Source organism: Miniopterus schreibersii (genome assembly GCF_964146895.1).
Source record: "Miniopterus schreibersii genome assembly, chromosome: 19".
Lineage (NCBI taxonomy): Eukaryota > Metazoa > Chordata > Mammalia > Chiroptera > Miniopteridae > Miniopterus > Miniopterus schreibersii.
Genome location: NC_138119.1, coordinates 24,591,763 through 24,606,804, shown reverse-complemented (window position 1 = coordinate 24,606,804; position 15,042 = coordinate 24,591,763). Strand labels below are relative to the sequence as shown.

The window sequence follows — 15,042 nt, the reverse complement described above, 5'->3', positions numbered from 1 at the left end:
GCCCCAAGTATCTATGCCCTGAACTCTATATTTAATAAATAAGTAGAAGTGCATGTGCAGTATTAAGTGTCTCCCCAGAGAGCACTCCGCGGCTGGCCGGCGGCGATAGGCCGCACCCTCCTAATCGGCCGCGGGGTTCCACCGCTTCTGCCGCAGAAGCGGTTCCATTCAAAACTTCCTCGGGCAAAAGCACGTGGTCTCCGCCTCCCGCCCCCGCCCCGGCCCAGCAACAACAACAAAAGAGCCCCGTAACTCCGGCACCTCACGTGGTGAGGGCTTGATTTTTAAATCCGTCCGAAAGGACCAATCACAGGTGGCGGTCCGAGTGCGCGGAAGCGGATTGGCCCACCGCTACTCGCGGCGACCAATAGGCTTGGAGGAGAGTTTGGCCGAGACCGGAAGCGGGAGACTCGTAAACGGGCGGCGGCCGCGGGCAGTTTGAATCGGGATCTGGGCTCCCAGCCGCGGAGGCTGCGCCGGAACCTGCTCTCTCAGGAGTGTTTTTTTTTTCCCCCTTTCCGGCTGGCAAGGTGAGCGTCCTGCGTGGGTCCCGGCTCCCGCGGCGGGCGTGGGGGAGCGGCTGGCTTTCTGCCCGAGGATCCTGGGCGGGGGTGCCCGTGGGCTAGCGCTCCGGGGCCCTGAAGGTGCCGCGGTCCCCCCCCCCCCCCCCCGACCCGGCTGCAGAATCTGGTCCCGGGAAAGCTGTGCTCGCACGAGTGTCCCGAGACCCTGCTGGGCCACGGACTCGCACTTTGTGTGTGGGGTGTCCCTTTCCAGGTCTGTGAGGTAAAAGAACTGGAGATCAGCAGGTAGTTGCTGTAACCGGAGCCGGTGCCTCCTATTTGACCTGTGGCCGCGCGGGTCCTTTGTGGCCCGGAGGAGATGCCAGCTTGGGTTTGGGGCCGGGCGGCGGCGGGTCGACGTGCTCATTGTTAGTCCCGAGAGCCTTTCTCGGCTGCCTTTCACTTTATTTGGACGCTTCCGCGCGCCAGGCCCTGCTCTGTTATGAGGACCCAGAAGTAGTTGTCGTGAGTCCTGTCCTTGAGCTTGGTCTGGAGGAGCCGGCAGTTTCTATTGTGGGGCTCGGCGGTGGCGCTGCGGGCGGGAGCTGGGGTTTGTTGGTGGAAATGGGGGATTCTGATAAAGGGAAAGCGTGCGAACAAGCAAACGGGCGGGCAGAGCTGGGGTGGGACGAGTCACACAACAAGAGCTTCCTCGGGCACTTTAGGGGGTTGGGTGGTTCGGGCATGAAGAGGGTCCCCCACTTACCTGAGACAGAAAGAGCATGTTCTGCAAAGGACCGTAGTCCTGCAAGTCCTCTTTGCAGGAACCGTGACTTCCAGGGTCTTTCCTCACCACGCCCCCGCCTCTCCGCCCATCCTTTGTCCCCTTACATCTTTCTTTGGAGGTTTATATATTTTTTGGTTCTTTTTCCCCGATGGCTCCATACAGATTCTTGGTGCCTTAGCCGAAGTCTGCTGTCATCAAAATGAACTTGGGTCTGGGAGTTGCTTTAACCACTTCTTTATAGCTGTATCTTAGATTTTGAAATAGAAAAGCATTGAGCTGGCCACCCTTCCTCGAGTATTTCATAACCTCATCTCTGTCATCTTTCTAAATTGCTCCTATTTATATTTTGTTACCCATGGCGTCTGGATGTAAGGATTTCAGGGGCTGGCAGAATTGTTGAGGGCAGTCAGTTACAGTGTGTGCCTCTAGCGTACCTACCCGCATCCCAGAATGAGCAAGCTAGATTGGAAGGGACAGAGCAGCCTATTGGGACCCTAAGTTGTCCTTTGTTGGTGGAGTGGCTTGAGACTCCCTTCAGGAGTTTTTGGGGCAAATGGGAGTAGAGTTTAAGATGCTGTGTTCAGAGAACTGACATCTGGAAGCAAAAGTATGAAACAGGCAGAGAAAACACAGCTTTGCAGAGCTTGATATCTCGGTGGTTTCCCAGCCCTTTGCTTCTCTCTCTTAAATTGAGAATCTTTTTTATCACTCTTAGTACTTTCATCAGCTATTTGTTAGTTACGCTGATAAAAAGTTTCGTTGATAAAGTCGATTGAAATAAAACACTAAAATGGCTTTGGACTTCATTTAGTAAGAAAAATCCTCACTCTGTTATCAAAATAACTGGAAAATGAATGTTTTTGTCTTTCACTTAAGTGCTAAAGGTTAATGAATAAAGAACAATTTTATGCTTTTTCTCCCTGTCCCCCAGCTGATTTAAAAGTCCTAAGATGTGGCCTAGAAGGAGGTCCCTCTTGGTACCATAGGCAGATACACAGACGTGAGAACGTGTTCCTGGCTTTAGGAAATTGCCACCATTATCGCCATTTGCAAAGGAGAAAACCAAGGCCCAGAGCCGTTAAATGATGCATGCCCAAGGTCACTGTTTCCTGGTCAAGGTCCATCTAGAGCATGACTTCACTGCATTTTGCAGTGATTCTAGTACTAATATGTAGTAATAGCTTTGCCATTCATGCATTAATTCAACAAATTGAAGGTGAGGGGGCACCTGTGTCAAAAAGGAGACATAAAGACAGAAAGCAAGGGGACGCCGAACAAGCATAATATGTACTTCGCAGTTGGAGTTATTGGTAGTCACCTGTCAGAGGGTGGGGAAGGCAGATGTTTCGCTTTGTTATCTTTTGAAATGGGGAGTTTCCAAACTTGATTTTTTAGAGGTGGTTCTGTAGACTCATTAGTCTCTGAGATTTGACTGTTCCTTTTACTCTGTAGTAAGACTAACAGTCTGGTTATTCTTTTCAGTTTCTTTACAGATGTTTAAATAACAAAGAAAGGGGAGCAAAATGAGCTGGGCTTTGGAAGAATGGAAAGAAGGGCTGCCCACAAGGGCTCTTCAGAAAATTCAGGAGCTCGAAGGACAGCTGGATAAGCTAAAGAAAGAAAGGCAGCAAAGGCAGTTTCAGCTGGAAACTCTGGAGGCTGCACTGCAGAAGCAAAAACAGAAGGTACCCCTGAAATGCTGCTGTTTACGGCTGTACCCTCGTTCTTTGGATGAGTTGCATCATCTTGGTCTGTTCCATTTAGAGAAAAATGATTTTGCTATTTTAGGTGGTAGTGACCCCTCTCCTTTTTTGAGTCATTTTAATTTTAGTAACCTCGTTTTCTCCATCCTCTGTCCTAGTTTCTGCTTACCTGCTTATATTTAGGGGCCCAGTATAGAACACTTGGTGGTCCAAATGGCTACCACCCTTTGAGGGTGAGCTTTTCAACGTGATATTCCCAAACCTTCTCTATTCAGGACCAGCACTTCTTTCTTACCTCTTCACTAACCAACACAGTGGTGATACAGTTAGTGCTTCTAAAATGCTTTTGCCAATGGGAGAATATTCCAGTTTCTTACAATAACTGGCTTTAGCAGCCAAGCTTGAAAATGAATCGCTAAGGGAGATTTGGAGGGCTTATTTTTGGTGTTTTGATTCTTGAAAGCATACTATAAAGCCTCTCTTTCTAGGATGGATATGGTACGTGTAGCCCTGACCAAAGGTGATGTAATGCATGACCTTGTAGAACTTTTCTCTCTAGAGGCTTTAAAGGGAGGCCATTTAAATATCTGCATTCATCAAGCATTGCCATCGGATTATTACAGCCCTGTCTCAGGAAATTAGTCGTCAGTGCTAAGCTCAGATTTACAAATCATGCTCGGTAAGCTCACTAAGTAAGAGACCCTTTTCTTTTGAACAATCCCTGTTAGGTTGAGAATGAAAAGACGGAGGGCACAAACCTGAAAAGGGAGAATCAAAGCTTGATGGAAATATGTGAAAATCTGGAGAAGGCCAAGCAGAAGATTTCCCACGAACTTCAAGTCAAGGAGTCACAAGTGAATTTCCAAGAGGGACAATTGAGTTCAAGCAAGAAACAGATAGAAAAACTGGAACAGGAACTTAAAAGGTAATTTTTTTGAATGGTATTTACATGGATGTCTGTGTGTATTCATCAGATGCATTTCTCTTTTCCTCGAATGATGTAATAATTATACATTGCAATGTATTTTTTCCAGTGGGAAAAACCATAATCTAAGGAAAATTGATTCTCATATACTTCAGTCCTGTCATTGCATAGCTCGGTATAATATAAATTCGTTAAATGGTTGCTCCCTTCATTTATTCATTCAGCATATCTTTATTAAGCTTCATATGCCAGACACTCTGTTACTGTGTGATACAATAATAAATAGTACCAAAACTGTGCTGAGGAGAACTGTTGGGCCCAGGAGTTTGGAGACCAGGAATTTATAGTAGGACCCATCTATAGAGTTGTATGATTTCTTTCTTTTTTTTTCTTTAGTATTTGGGATGTAAATGCTGTGAAGGTGAACAGGAGGATTGATTTAGGATTGTTTTTGGCTAGGACAATGGGATGGAAGACCTGGAATGATTGAGGATATTGGGAAGAGAGTGGTTAAATGCCGTGGAATTGGAGCTGGAAAGCGGTGGAGGGAAGCAAAGTCAGGAAAGAGGTTCCTACTGAGATCGTCTGAGAGGGATCAGACTCTTACTTAGTCATTTTGCCAATTTCATTGTCAGATTTATGCAATAAAAAAAGGTGCTTATTACTACTTTTCCATTCAAAAAATGCTCCAAACAACTCGAGGCATTATCAAAATAAATTTAGTGGGACCTAAACACTGCTAGTGTATGAATATTGGAATCTTCTTGTTCTGATAGTGGAATTTTGCCAAAGTAACGAGGTGTGATAAAAGCTAAAAGCAAAAAGTACTTTAGGAAATTGTTCCATTGTTGAGTCTGCAAATGCATACCCAGAAATTAAAAACAAAATTATTTTGAAGTTACAGAAACACTTGTTAACATCTTATATAACCAAAGTGCAATGACAAAACTAGAAATAAACATTGACTCAATACTGTTAACTACAGACTTTATTAGAATTTGAATGGTTTTTCCAGTAATGCCTTTTTTTCTGTTCCAGGATCCCAAATTGCATTTAGTTGATGTTTTTTTAGTCTCAGAAACCTTTTTTTAAATTTTCTTTTCTGTCCATGTAGGAAAGTGCCTATCTTTAAGGTGCATGTTAGAATGATAAACTTTGAGCTTGTTGAGTTTTTTGTTTTCTTGTTTCTCACCTGTTATCCCAAACTCCATGCGAATGGGGATCTTGTCAGTTTTGTTTATTACTGTAGCTTTAGCAAATGGCGGTTGTAGGTCTTCAAATATTTGTTGAATGAAAGATAGGCATTTGTTTTGAAAAGCAGGTGTTAGGGAAGTAGGAGGCTGACCTCAGTATACTGGAGTAATTATTTCTTTGGAAAGCACATTTTGGCTGCTAGTTTTAGAAATACTGGTTTTAATAATTTACATAGAAATGTTTGTATTTTAACACTTAGGACCAGATACTTTTGTATACAATTCTATATTTCATTGCTAAGTGCCATTTGGTAGCAATAGTTTGGTAGATATGCAGTGCACAGGGTACTTACTTGACACATAGCAACTTTTAAATGTTAGCATTATTATTATCATTATTACCAATTGTTATTAGTTGTCATCATCATCATAGCACATTTAGTTTAGAAATATTCTTTTCTGTGATGTGGATATAGATGTTTTAAAAGTTTATAAACTATATAAACTTTAGACTATAACAATTATTAAAAATATAGTTTTCTATAGTATAAAAACTGTTGAGTATAAAAACTAGACCACAAAACTATTCAATATAGTTTTTAAATTCTCACTGGTAACCGTCAAGTGCAGGGCAGGAACTTATTTTCTCCATCAGTGGCCACTGATTACATTTCAGGAAAGTCCTGACAAAGTTAGGTTGAACCATTTGAAATGTTGATCAAAAACTTGAATATCGGCAATCTTGTGTAGTTAAACTTAGAAAACAGCTTAATTTTGTGCTTTTTTTGTGTGTGGTGATGGTTCGTGTTTTTCTCCTTAAGAAAAGGAGAAACAAAGGTTTATGAAAATAATAGCAGGATATACTTTTATTTAATATTTAAAATAAATGAACTTTTTTTTTTTTTTTAAATAAAAGGATAGGGAAAAGGGGGTAAGATGTGAATTTGAGAGGGAAAAGAAACACCTATTTTTCAAGGTTCTTCAAAATTCATCTCTAGAATTACTAACCTTGTGACACATTTGGTAGTCTGTAGATAGACCTCCATTGTCCAAAATGGTAGCCACTGGCTACAAGTGGCTTTTGAGCACTTGAAATGTGGCTCCTGCAAATTGAGATGTGCTCCAAGTTCTGAAGATTTAGTAAAATAACACAAAATATCTTATTAATATTTTATTGATTACAAGTTGAAATGACAGTATTTTGAAAACATCAAGTTAAATATTAAGGTGAAATTCACATTTCTTACTACTTTTTTCATGTTAATGGAACATTTCTATTGGATAGCACTGTTACCTGCTGTGAGTTCCAATGTGATGATCTGATTTGCTGAGTAGTAATTTTCAGCTCATACATTGCTTCTTCTCAAATTGAAGCTGGGGCTGGGGGAGCTAGGGCTCTGAGACACTTTCTTCACTCTCTGCTTTGAGGAATGCGTCCCTGGCTAAGAGACTGGTGCATTGTCATTAGCCGTTCTGATAGGATGATGTTCATTATATTTCTCTGTTAAGCTAAGATCAGAGACATTAGGGACTTGCGAGAACTGAATCCTCTTTTAACTTAGGTTGCTTGATTCTGAAAGTTGCTCAGAACTTAAGTGCTAGGGGTATTCTGTACATACATACAATATGTAGCTTACTCCCCCCATTTCTTTGCAACTGTTTTCAGCCATATGTTTCTGCATTATGTGAACTTGACTTTTATATCTTTTTAAAAAATGTCTTAAAGTACATGGTACGTATATCAAGTCTATGCTTTTGTCACGACTTGATAATATAAATTATGCTGTCCAGTTTTGTGATGTCAGCCCATGCTTCAGGGATACCAATTTTTCCTGTTTCTGAAATTCTGGGTTCTTTTATATCCCTGTGTCTTTCTTTGGCTTAGAATATAAAATTTACTTGGAGTATATCCCCAGCCTCCCAACTCTTCCTTGTACTATAGTAGGTATTATAGATCTTCATTATAGCTTTTATGACATTTTAATTATTGGTTTCTGTTTCCCTAACTAGACTGAGTTTATGTCTGTCACATAAGCCAGTTTTTACTAAATGTCTGTTGGGTAAAGGAGGTGGTAAGGATTCTTAGAGGCGGGTTTTGTAAGGTCATTACTCTCTGGGAACGTGTGGTGTTGGTCTTCCGCAGGTTTTGCTTTGATTTGGCATCCTCTTGGGTCCCTTTCTAACAGGTGTAAATCTGAACTTGAAAGAAGCCAACAGGCTGCACAGTCTGCAGATGTCTCTCTGAATCCATGCAACACACCACAAAAAATGTTTGCAGCTCCACTAACACCGAGCCATTATTATAGCGGTAAGGATTTTTCCCTTCATTGTAAATAGTTCTCTTATTGAGATTTCAACCCTGCAAAAAAATAAATTAATTCAACACTGAATTCACTTTCTAATCTGGGCATTAAAAAAATGCAGCTACTTGCTATGACATATGCATTTGTTTATCTGTTCCACTATATTGAGCCATTATGTTAATAAGCCTTTTTACTTAAAAAAAAAATTTTTTTCCCCTTACTTGAGAATGTGCTTTTTATTGATTTTAGAGAGAGGAAGGGAGAGAGAGAGAAACACTGATGTGAGAGAGAAACGTCAGCTGGTTGTCTCCTGTACACCCCCACCAGGGATTGAATCCACAGCTCCGGTATGTGCCCTGAAAGGAAATCAAACCTGCCACCTTTCAGTGTTTAGGACAACGCTCCAACTGAGCCACGCTGGCCAGGGCTTAAAGATTTTATTTTATTTTTTACTAATGTAGAAATTTCACCAAGTTTTAGCAGTAATTATAATGAAGCTTTAAAAAATTAGCTTGTTTTTATGATAATGCATCCCATCGTTAAAATTTCTTGTAGCCATTTTTAAGGACCTTAAGACTTCAATGTCTTTACTTTTGCCAGCTTCTAAATTTCTGAAGAAACACAGTCAGGTATGCAGACTTGTTGGCTGGCTTACACTTTTCACTTTATTTTTCTATGGTGTGTTTCAAAAGAATTAAGTTTCAGAATTTTCAAAACACCTGTGTTTCCATGGATTTTGATGTTTGAGTAATTTAATCAGTATCTGTTACCCTAACTAAAGTGTTCTTTCTGGTGTACTGAGATACTCATTGCTCAACTACCTGTTGCAATTATTATTGATCTGTGAATCCTTCATGAAAACAGTGGTCAAAGTAAAACTGTTATCTCCTTGTCTGTGTTTAGGTTCCAAATATGAAGATCTAAAAGAAAAATATAATAAAGAGGTCGAAGAACGAAAAAGATTAGAGGCAGAGGTGAAAGCTCTGCAGGCAAAAGTAAGTTAATTGTGGGCCTTATAAGAGAGTATGCAATTGAAGAAATATTTTGCTATAGGCTAGAACAAGTTTATAGAAATCTGCTTCATGGAGAGCTGGTGCATTTCTCTTACATCGAGAAAATAAAGTTCCTGGCTCATTGGTTGTGATATTTCCTAATTTAAAAATAGGTGAAGAGTGAATAGAGTGGGGAGATTACTGTATCCATAAACATTAAGTGTTCGCTGGATTCCAGGAAACTAGTAATATATTTATTTCCCTATTAAGAGCTAATGATAAGAAACATCTTTGGAAAGGGTAGGACCAGAGTCATTCCTGACACTGGTGTTGTCACCTGGAGGAAATGGCTTCGTATTTCCTTCTTCTGAAGGACTGGTGATTACTGCCAGGGATGTGGGGTTTGAGGATCCTTATTTCCAAAATGTTTATTTCAGAGGAGAATTTTTAATAATCTCCCCAATTCTTTTAAGTAAGTTGCTGACAAGGGTTTTAAACTTCATTTTGATATGTGTAAATGAGCAGAGAGAGGTCGATAAAGAGATTTGCTTAAATATTAAACAAAATTTATGTTTTAGAAACCCCAGCTTCTAGTTTAGGGACTGACTCTGAAAATACTGGTACCTATAGAATTTTCCTTCACCATTTTTGCTCACAAGATACTATTTGCTTAGAAAAGTCTGTTTTGGCACTTAATAGTGTACTGTATTTCCGCTAACCATAAGAACTTGATAAGATGCCACAGTTTTTCAAACAGTTGAGGTTGAATGCCAAATTTATATGCAGATAACTTAAATATTGAGGGTCAAAAGTATGCATTAGGGATTTAACAATTTTAATTTGTGTCTTTCACCCTTGTTTCGGAGTCACCAGGATTTTCATATGTGACAACGGCATTACTTATCAAGATGAATAAAAATTAAACAATAATTCTCTGGTTTGGCCTAGAAATACCATATGCTTCATTATCCAGTTCAGGTATTGGGACCAATTCTGCCCCTGACCTTGGTTCCCAGAGTTATTCTGTGGAGGAATGGGCGTGTCCATAAACATTAAACCTCTCCCTGTGGCAAGAAAAGCACTTGCTGTAAAAAAGAAAGTGTAGCATTTACAGCTATGTCTTTATTTGTCAGAGTGGGGGCGGAAAGAAGAAAATTCAGAGCATTAGAAAAATCCATAGATGTATTTTATATAACATAAAATACCTTTTTGGGACATTTTTGGGAGAGTGAAGAGTGAGATTCTTGAAAGAGTTCTTTAGGTTAATATTGATTTTAGTTCTCTTTGTGCAAAGCTACTATTGCGGGGGGGGAAGCAGTGTATGACTAAGGACAGGCAAAAAAATCAAATTTCAGAATTCAAAATTGCAGTGAATACTCATGTGTTTAATGGAGCATTTGAGGGAGGTAGATGAAATGTAAAAACTGAGCCCATGTGGAATAGATTGGGCCTCAGTAGCACTGGTTAACCCTTCAATGCTGAAGTCTGACCATTAGAAAATCTCACTGGGTATCAGGACTCAATGGTTCCCTTGACTTGATGGATGTTCTTTCTTGGTACCCAGTGGAGATGCTGACCTCTTGCCACGGCTTTATGTTCTATTTGAATATTATGATTTCTACAGGGCTCTAAAGAGTTTCTCTCTTAACAGAAAGTGAGCCCGGCTATTCCACAAAACACCATGAATCACAGGGACATTGCCCGACACCAGGCCTCGTCGTCTGTGTTCTCCTGGCAACAAGACAAGACCCCAAGCCGTCTTTCTTCTAGTGCTCTGCAAACTCCGGTTAGGAGAGATTTCTCTGCATCTCACTTTTCTGGGGAACAGGAAGTGACTCCGAGCAGATCAACTTTACAAGTAGGGAAAAGAGATGCTAATAGCAGCTTCTGTGATAATTCTAGCAATTCTCATCTGGATCAATTAAAAGCCCAGAATCAAGGTAATTTTTTGAGTTGAATCAAGTTTAAATTTTCCTGAGATAATTTTAGAGGCGATTCCAGACATTTTTAGTCTTCGAAAGTGCTTAAAGTGCTTAGTGTTTTGTTAGACACATCAGTGGCGAGCTTACCTGTTGGGTGATGTTAAATACTGTCTTTGTGATTAATGAGTAAAGGTACCACAATTTTGGAGCGTACCTTTATTTGTACTAAAAAGCTGGGACGCCAAAGCCTTTAAAAGTAGGATGAATGGCTTTGACTTGTCTTTCCAGAAGTAAGACCAGTGTATTGGTTACAGTTGACACTCCCCACACTTCTCGTCTGGCTCCTTTTGTGCTCCTTGAAACAGGCCTGTGCTCTGGCCAGTGTGGGCCAGAGGTGTGGCATGTGTCTGCAGAACAGCTTTGCTCTGGGCTGCCAGCTTGTCCATATGGGAGCAAACCTGTAACCTTGGCTGCTGTACCATGCTGCAGCTGACAGCCAAGGGTACCAGGTGGTGTTTTGGAATCCACTCTGCAGACTACAATAATTTCCAATGCTATGATATATTGAAAATCACCGTCAGTGTTCACTGGTGAGAGCTGTCACACTGCCAATGCCATTGGAACCAATATTGTGTGTATGTGGGGGTAAAATGAGAAAAAATTATTGTTAATTTTGGCAGTATAGGAGGTTCACACTGTCTTGATCTTTGCTGAAGGTAAAGCTACCCAAGGATATGGGAGGGTGAATTTTTCACTGCTTATCACTGACTTGCATTGATATGATCACAAAACAAATACTAGTCTGCCAGTGTGTAAAACCAAGTGGTAATTTAAATAAGGGTGTTATGAGTGATGCACTTTTTGCAGCCTTGATCAGATAATGCTCCCAATTTTAGAAAAGCATTTTCTTCACCAAGTGTTTCTGTGATAACAAGAAAATTTGTTTTTCCTGCTTTCTGTAGGATATTTGAATATAAATAACAATAAAAACTAAACATTGAAATTAAATCCAATTAAAGTTGCTTCTGTGTTTAATGTGAATTGACTTACATTTGTCTCACTAAAGATTTCAGAGCAGAGTGACATAAATGATATATTCTGAGTTGAGTTGTACATTTTTTGTGAAAAGTATATGTTAATTGAAGTGTGGATTTTGTTTGTGATTTAAGAGCTAAGGAGCAAGATTGGTGAGTTGGAATTACGTCTGCAAGGACAAGAAAAAGAAATGAAAGGCCAAGTAAATAAATGGCAAGAACTACAGCTCCAACTGGAGAAAGCAAAGATGGAATTAAATGAAAAAGAGAAAGCTTTGAATAAAAGTAGGGATGAACTAGTGAGAACGACAGCACAGTATGACCAAGCATCAGCCAAGGTACTTGACTTTCCACGAGTTACTGAAAAACCTCCACTCTATGCAGTTCTTTGGGAATCGTACTTTACACTTAAATTTATAAAATAAATGATGTAATGAACCTTATTAATATATTCTAGGCAATATTGATGTCCTTGAACTGGTAAGTTCTTTTAGAGTTGTGTAGATCAGGGGTCAGTTCTGGACTGCCCATTTTCCCATCCCAGGGACTTGACGAGTCCTTTATCTCTTATATCCCAGAAGGTGAAGAATAATTATGTATACACAGCACCTGCCATAGTTTCTGGCCCATATAAGAGACTTAAAGTAATGGAGCTTTGAAAGACATTTAGGAATTATGATAGAATGTAATTGATCTACTCGTGGGATTCAGTATACATTTAATCCTAATGCTCCAATTAAGGCCTGTTATTTGAGGGTGGTTGTTTTTTTTGGTGGGAGTGGGTTGTTGCTCTGGCTCCAACCTCTCTCTCTAGTCTTCTCTTTTTTCTATTATTCATTCATTCACTGACTTATTTGACAAGTATTTATAGACTGCCTACTATGTCAGGCGCTGTACTAGACCTGGGGATGGAGTTAGACAGAAATCATTGCCCTTGTGGAGCTTCATCCTATTGGGGAATGTAACAACGATGTAGACGTCACAGATAGTATGGTATATGGGGACAAGTGTAGAGAAAAATGAATGATCTTCTAGGACCACCCGTACTTGTTTGATGTCTCCTGGACCTAATCTTTATGTGGGCCCAGTGTCTTTCTGTTTGGCATACTCTCCTCTTGGAATACCATTGACATGTTCCTCATCCTGTGAGCTCCTTCCCTCATCTCCTAATGCAGTGAGGTCTTTTCTCCTGGTACCCCCCTTGTTTGTGTTTTAGCCCTGGGATTCCCACACTTGGCTTGTTGTCAGAATCACAGAGAACCTTGCAAACTTAATCCTGTTAGGCCTAAGGAATTTACTTTTAATAAACTCTAGAAATTTCTAAGGCAGTAGGTAAAAACCACTGTAGTATATAGACCTATATCTCCAGTTTGCTTCTTGGGGCAGGTTCCTTTCATCTGTCTTTCAAAAAATTAATCATTTTTTATTTTAAGGTAATCGTAGATTTACATGTAGTTCTATGAAATGTTGCCTTGTTAATATGGTTGATTACATTGATTGCTTTTTAAATATTTGGATGAACTTTTAATCTTTGGAATAAACACTAATTGGCATGGTACATAATTCTTTTTATATATTTCTGAATTTTATTTGCTAATAATTTGTTAAAGATTTTTGTGTGTATATTCATGGGGGATATTGGTCAGCTATTTTCTTTTTTTGTACTGTCTTTGATATTTGTATCATAGTTAATATTAGCTTCATAAAATGAACTGGGAAGCATTTCTTTTTCTATTTTTTGAAGAGATTATGTAGAATTCATGGGTTTTTAAAAATACATTTGGTAGAATTCTCCATGAAACCATCTAGACCTGGAGATTCCTTTTTTGAGAGTTTTAAGATTATAAATTCAATTTTAAAAATAGTTATATGACTATTAAAATTATTTCATATTGGATGAGTTGGGATAGTTTGTGTTTTTAGAGGAAATAGTCCATTTCATCTAAATTGTCAAATGTATGTATGTAGAGTTGTTTGTAGTATTTTATTCTTTGAAGTCTGTATGTTAAGTGATATTCTCTGTTTCTGATACTTGTGTCTTTTTTCTCATTGTCAGTCTTGCCAGAGATTTGTCAGTTTTGTTGCTCTTTTATTGATCTTTCCAACAAATCAGCCTTTTGGTTCATTGATTTTATTTTTCTGTTTTAATTTCATTAATTTTTTTGCTCTTTTACTTCCTTCTGCTTGCTTTGGGTTTAATTTGCTCTTTTTCTAGGTTGTTGAGGTGGGGAGCTTAGATTATTGATTTGAGACTTTTCTTCTTTTCTAATGTAGATTTTTAAGCTATAAGTTTCCCTGTCAGTACTGATTTAACTGTGTTCTACAAATTGGGATATATTGTAGTTTAATTTTTATTCAGTTCAATGTATTTAAAATTTTTTTCCCTTTGACCCATGGATTATTTAGAAATATTTTGTTTAGTTTCCAAGTGTTTGGAGATTTTCCTCTTTCTGTTTTCCCTTCACATATTTTGTAGCTTTGTTGTTTGGTGCATATACATTCAGGATTGCTATGTCCTCTTGGTGGATTGACTGTTATTATGTAACATCTCTCAGTGTGTCTGGTAATTTTCTGTATTCTGAAGTCCACTTTATCTGATAGTAATATAGCCACTTCAGCTTTTCATTAATGTTGGCATGGTATATTTCTTTCTGACTTTTTACTATCATCCTTCTATACTATTATTCTTGAAGTGAGCTTTGTGTGGGCAGCATATAGTTGGGTATATTTTTTAATCCACTCTTTTACTGTTTTTAAAGTAGTGTATTTATACTATTTGCATTCAGTAGAATCATTGATAGGCCAGGGCTTAAGTCTGCCACCATATTTTGTGTTTTCTATTTCTTTTCATTTTTCATTGCTGTCTTTTTTCCTGTGGGTTACTTGAACATTTTTGCAATTCCATTATTATTTATCTGTAGCGTTTTTTAATGTACTTTTTTGTAGAGCCCTAATAGTGATTTTCTAGATATTACATTATATATACACATGATTTATCACAGTCTATTGGTATTGTCACTTTACCAACTCTAATAAATTACAGAAAATTTACTTCTCTTTTCATCCTTTTATCTTTCCCCACTTATAATTGTGTTTTCTCTACATATGTTTAGAACCATATCAGTGTTATACTTTTTGCTTCAACTGTTAAAGAAAGCTGAAGAAGAGAAGGAATATACCAATATTGTTGCTTCACTTCCTCCTCTTTCCTGATTCCTTTCAGATTTCCTTCTTTCATGATTTCCTTTTTGCTTAGAGAACTTCCCTTAACCAGTCTTTTAGGGATTGTCTTTGTTTTCCTTTCTCTGAGGATGTCTTGGTTTCCTCTTCATTCCTGGAAGATGCAGCCTCAGGGTATAGGACTCTGGGTTGACAGTTATTTTCTCTCTGCACCATCATGTTTTCCCCTTGGGTCCCCAGTCAGCCTTCTCTCCTTTTAGAGCTTTCTTGTGTCTGTTTTACTATAATATCCAGGTCTTTTAGTTGTTCTCGATGGGAAGAATAGGGAAATGTACATCTGTTCTGTCTTCCTGGAAGTGGTAGTTCAGGTTCATTTTTAGATATTCTTCTAGTGCAGTGCTTTGCACAGAGAAATTCTTGATAAATATTGTTAGATGTGTGACGGTAATCTGGAGGGTCAGTGTGACCATGGCCTGCCTGGATCCTTATATGTAGTCTCT

At 39.1% G+C, this 15,042-nt stretch overlaps 1 protein-coding gene across 5 annotated transcripts in view; it reads left to right on the top strand.

Moving 5' to 3' along the window:
- Positions 1 to 393: 393 nt before the first annotated feature.
- The window catches only part of CENPF (centromere protein F), a 50,070-nt gene continuing 35,421 nt past the window's right edge, over positions 394 to 15,042 (top strand). For 2 of the 5 annotated variants that reach the window (XM_081120274.1, XM_081120270.1), the window contains exons 1-7: positions 394 to 530; positions 2,773 to 2,975; positions 3,722 to 3,918; positions 7,298 to 7,419; positions 8,318 to 8,409; positions 10,058 to 10,346; positions 11,498 to 11,700. In XM_081120274.1, the coding sequence (XP_080976400.1) occupies positions 2,814 to 2,975; positions 3,722 to 3,918; positions 7,298 to 7,419; positions 8,318 to 8,409; positions 10,058 to 10,346; positions 11,498 to 11,700 (1,065 nt within the window). In that variant the 5' untranslated portion in view covers positions 394 to 530; positions 2,773 to 2,813. The other 3 variants (XM_081120271.1, XM_081120273.1, XM_081120272.1) reach the window with 3 other exon arrangements.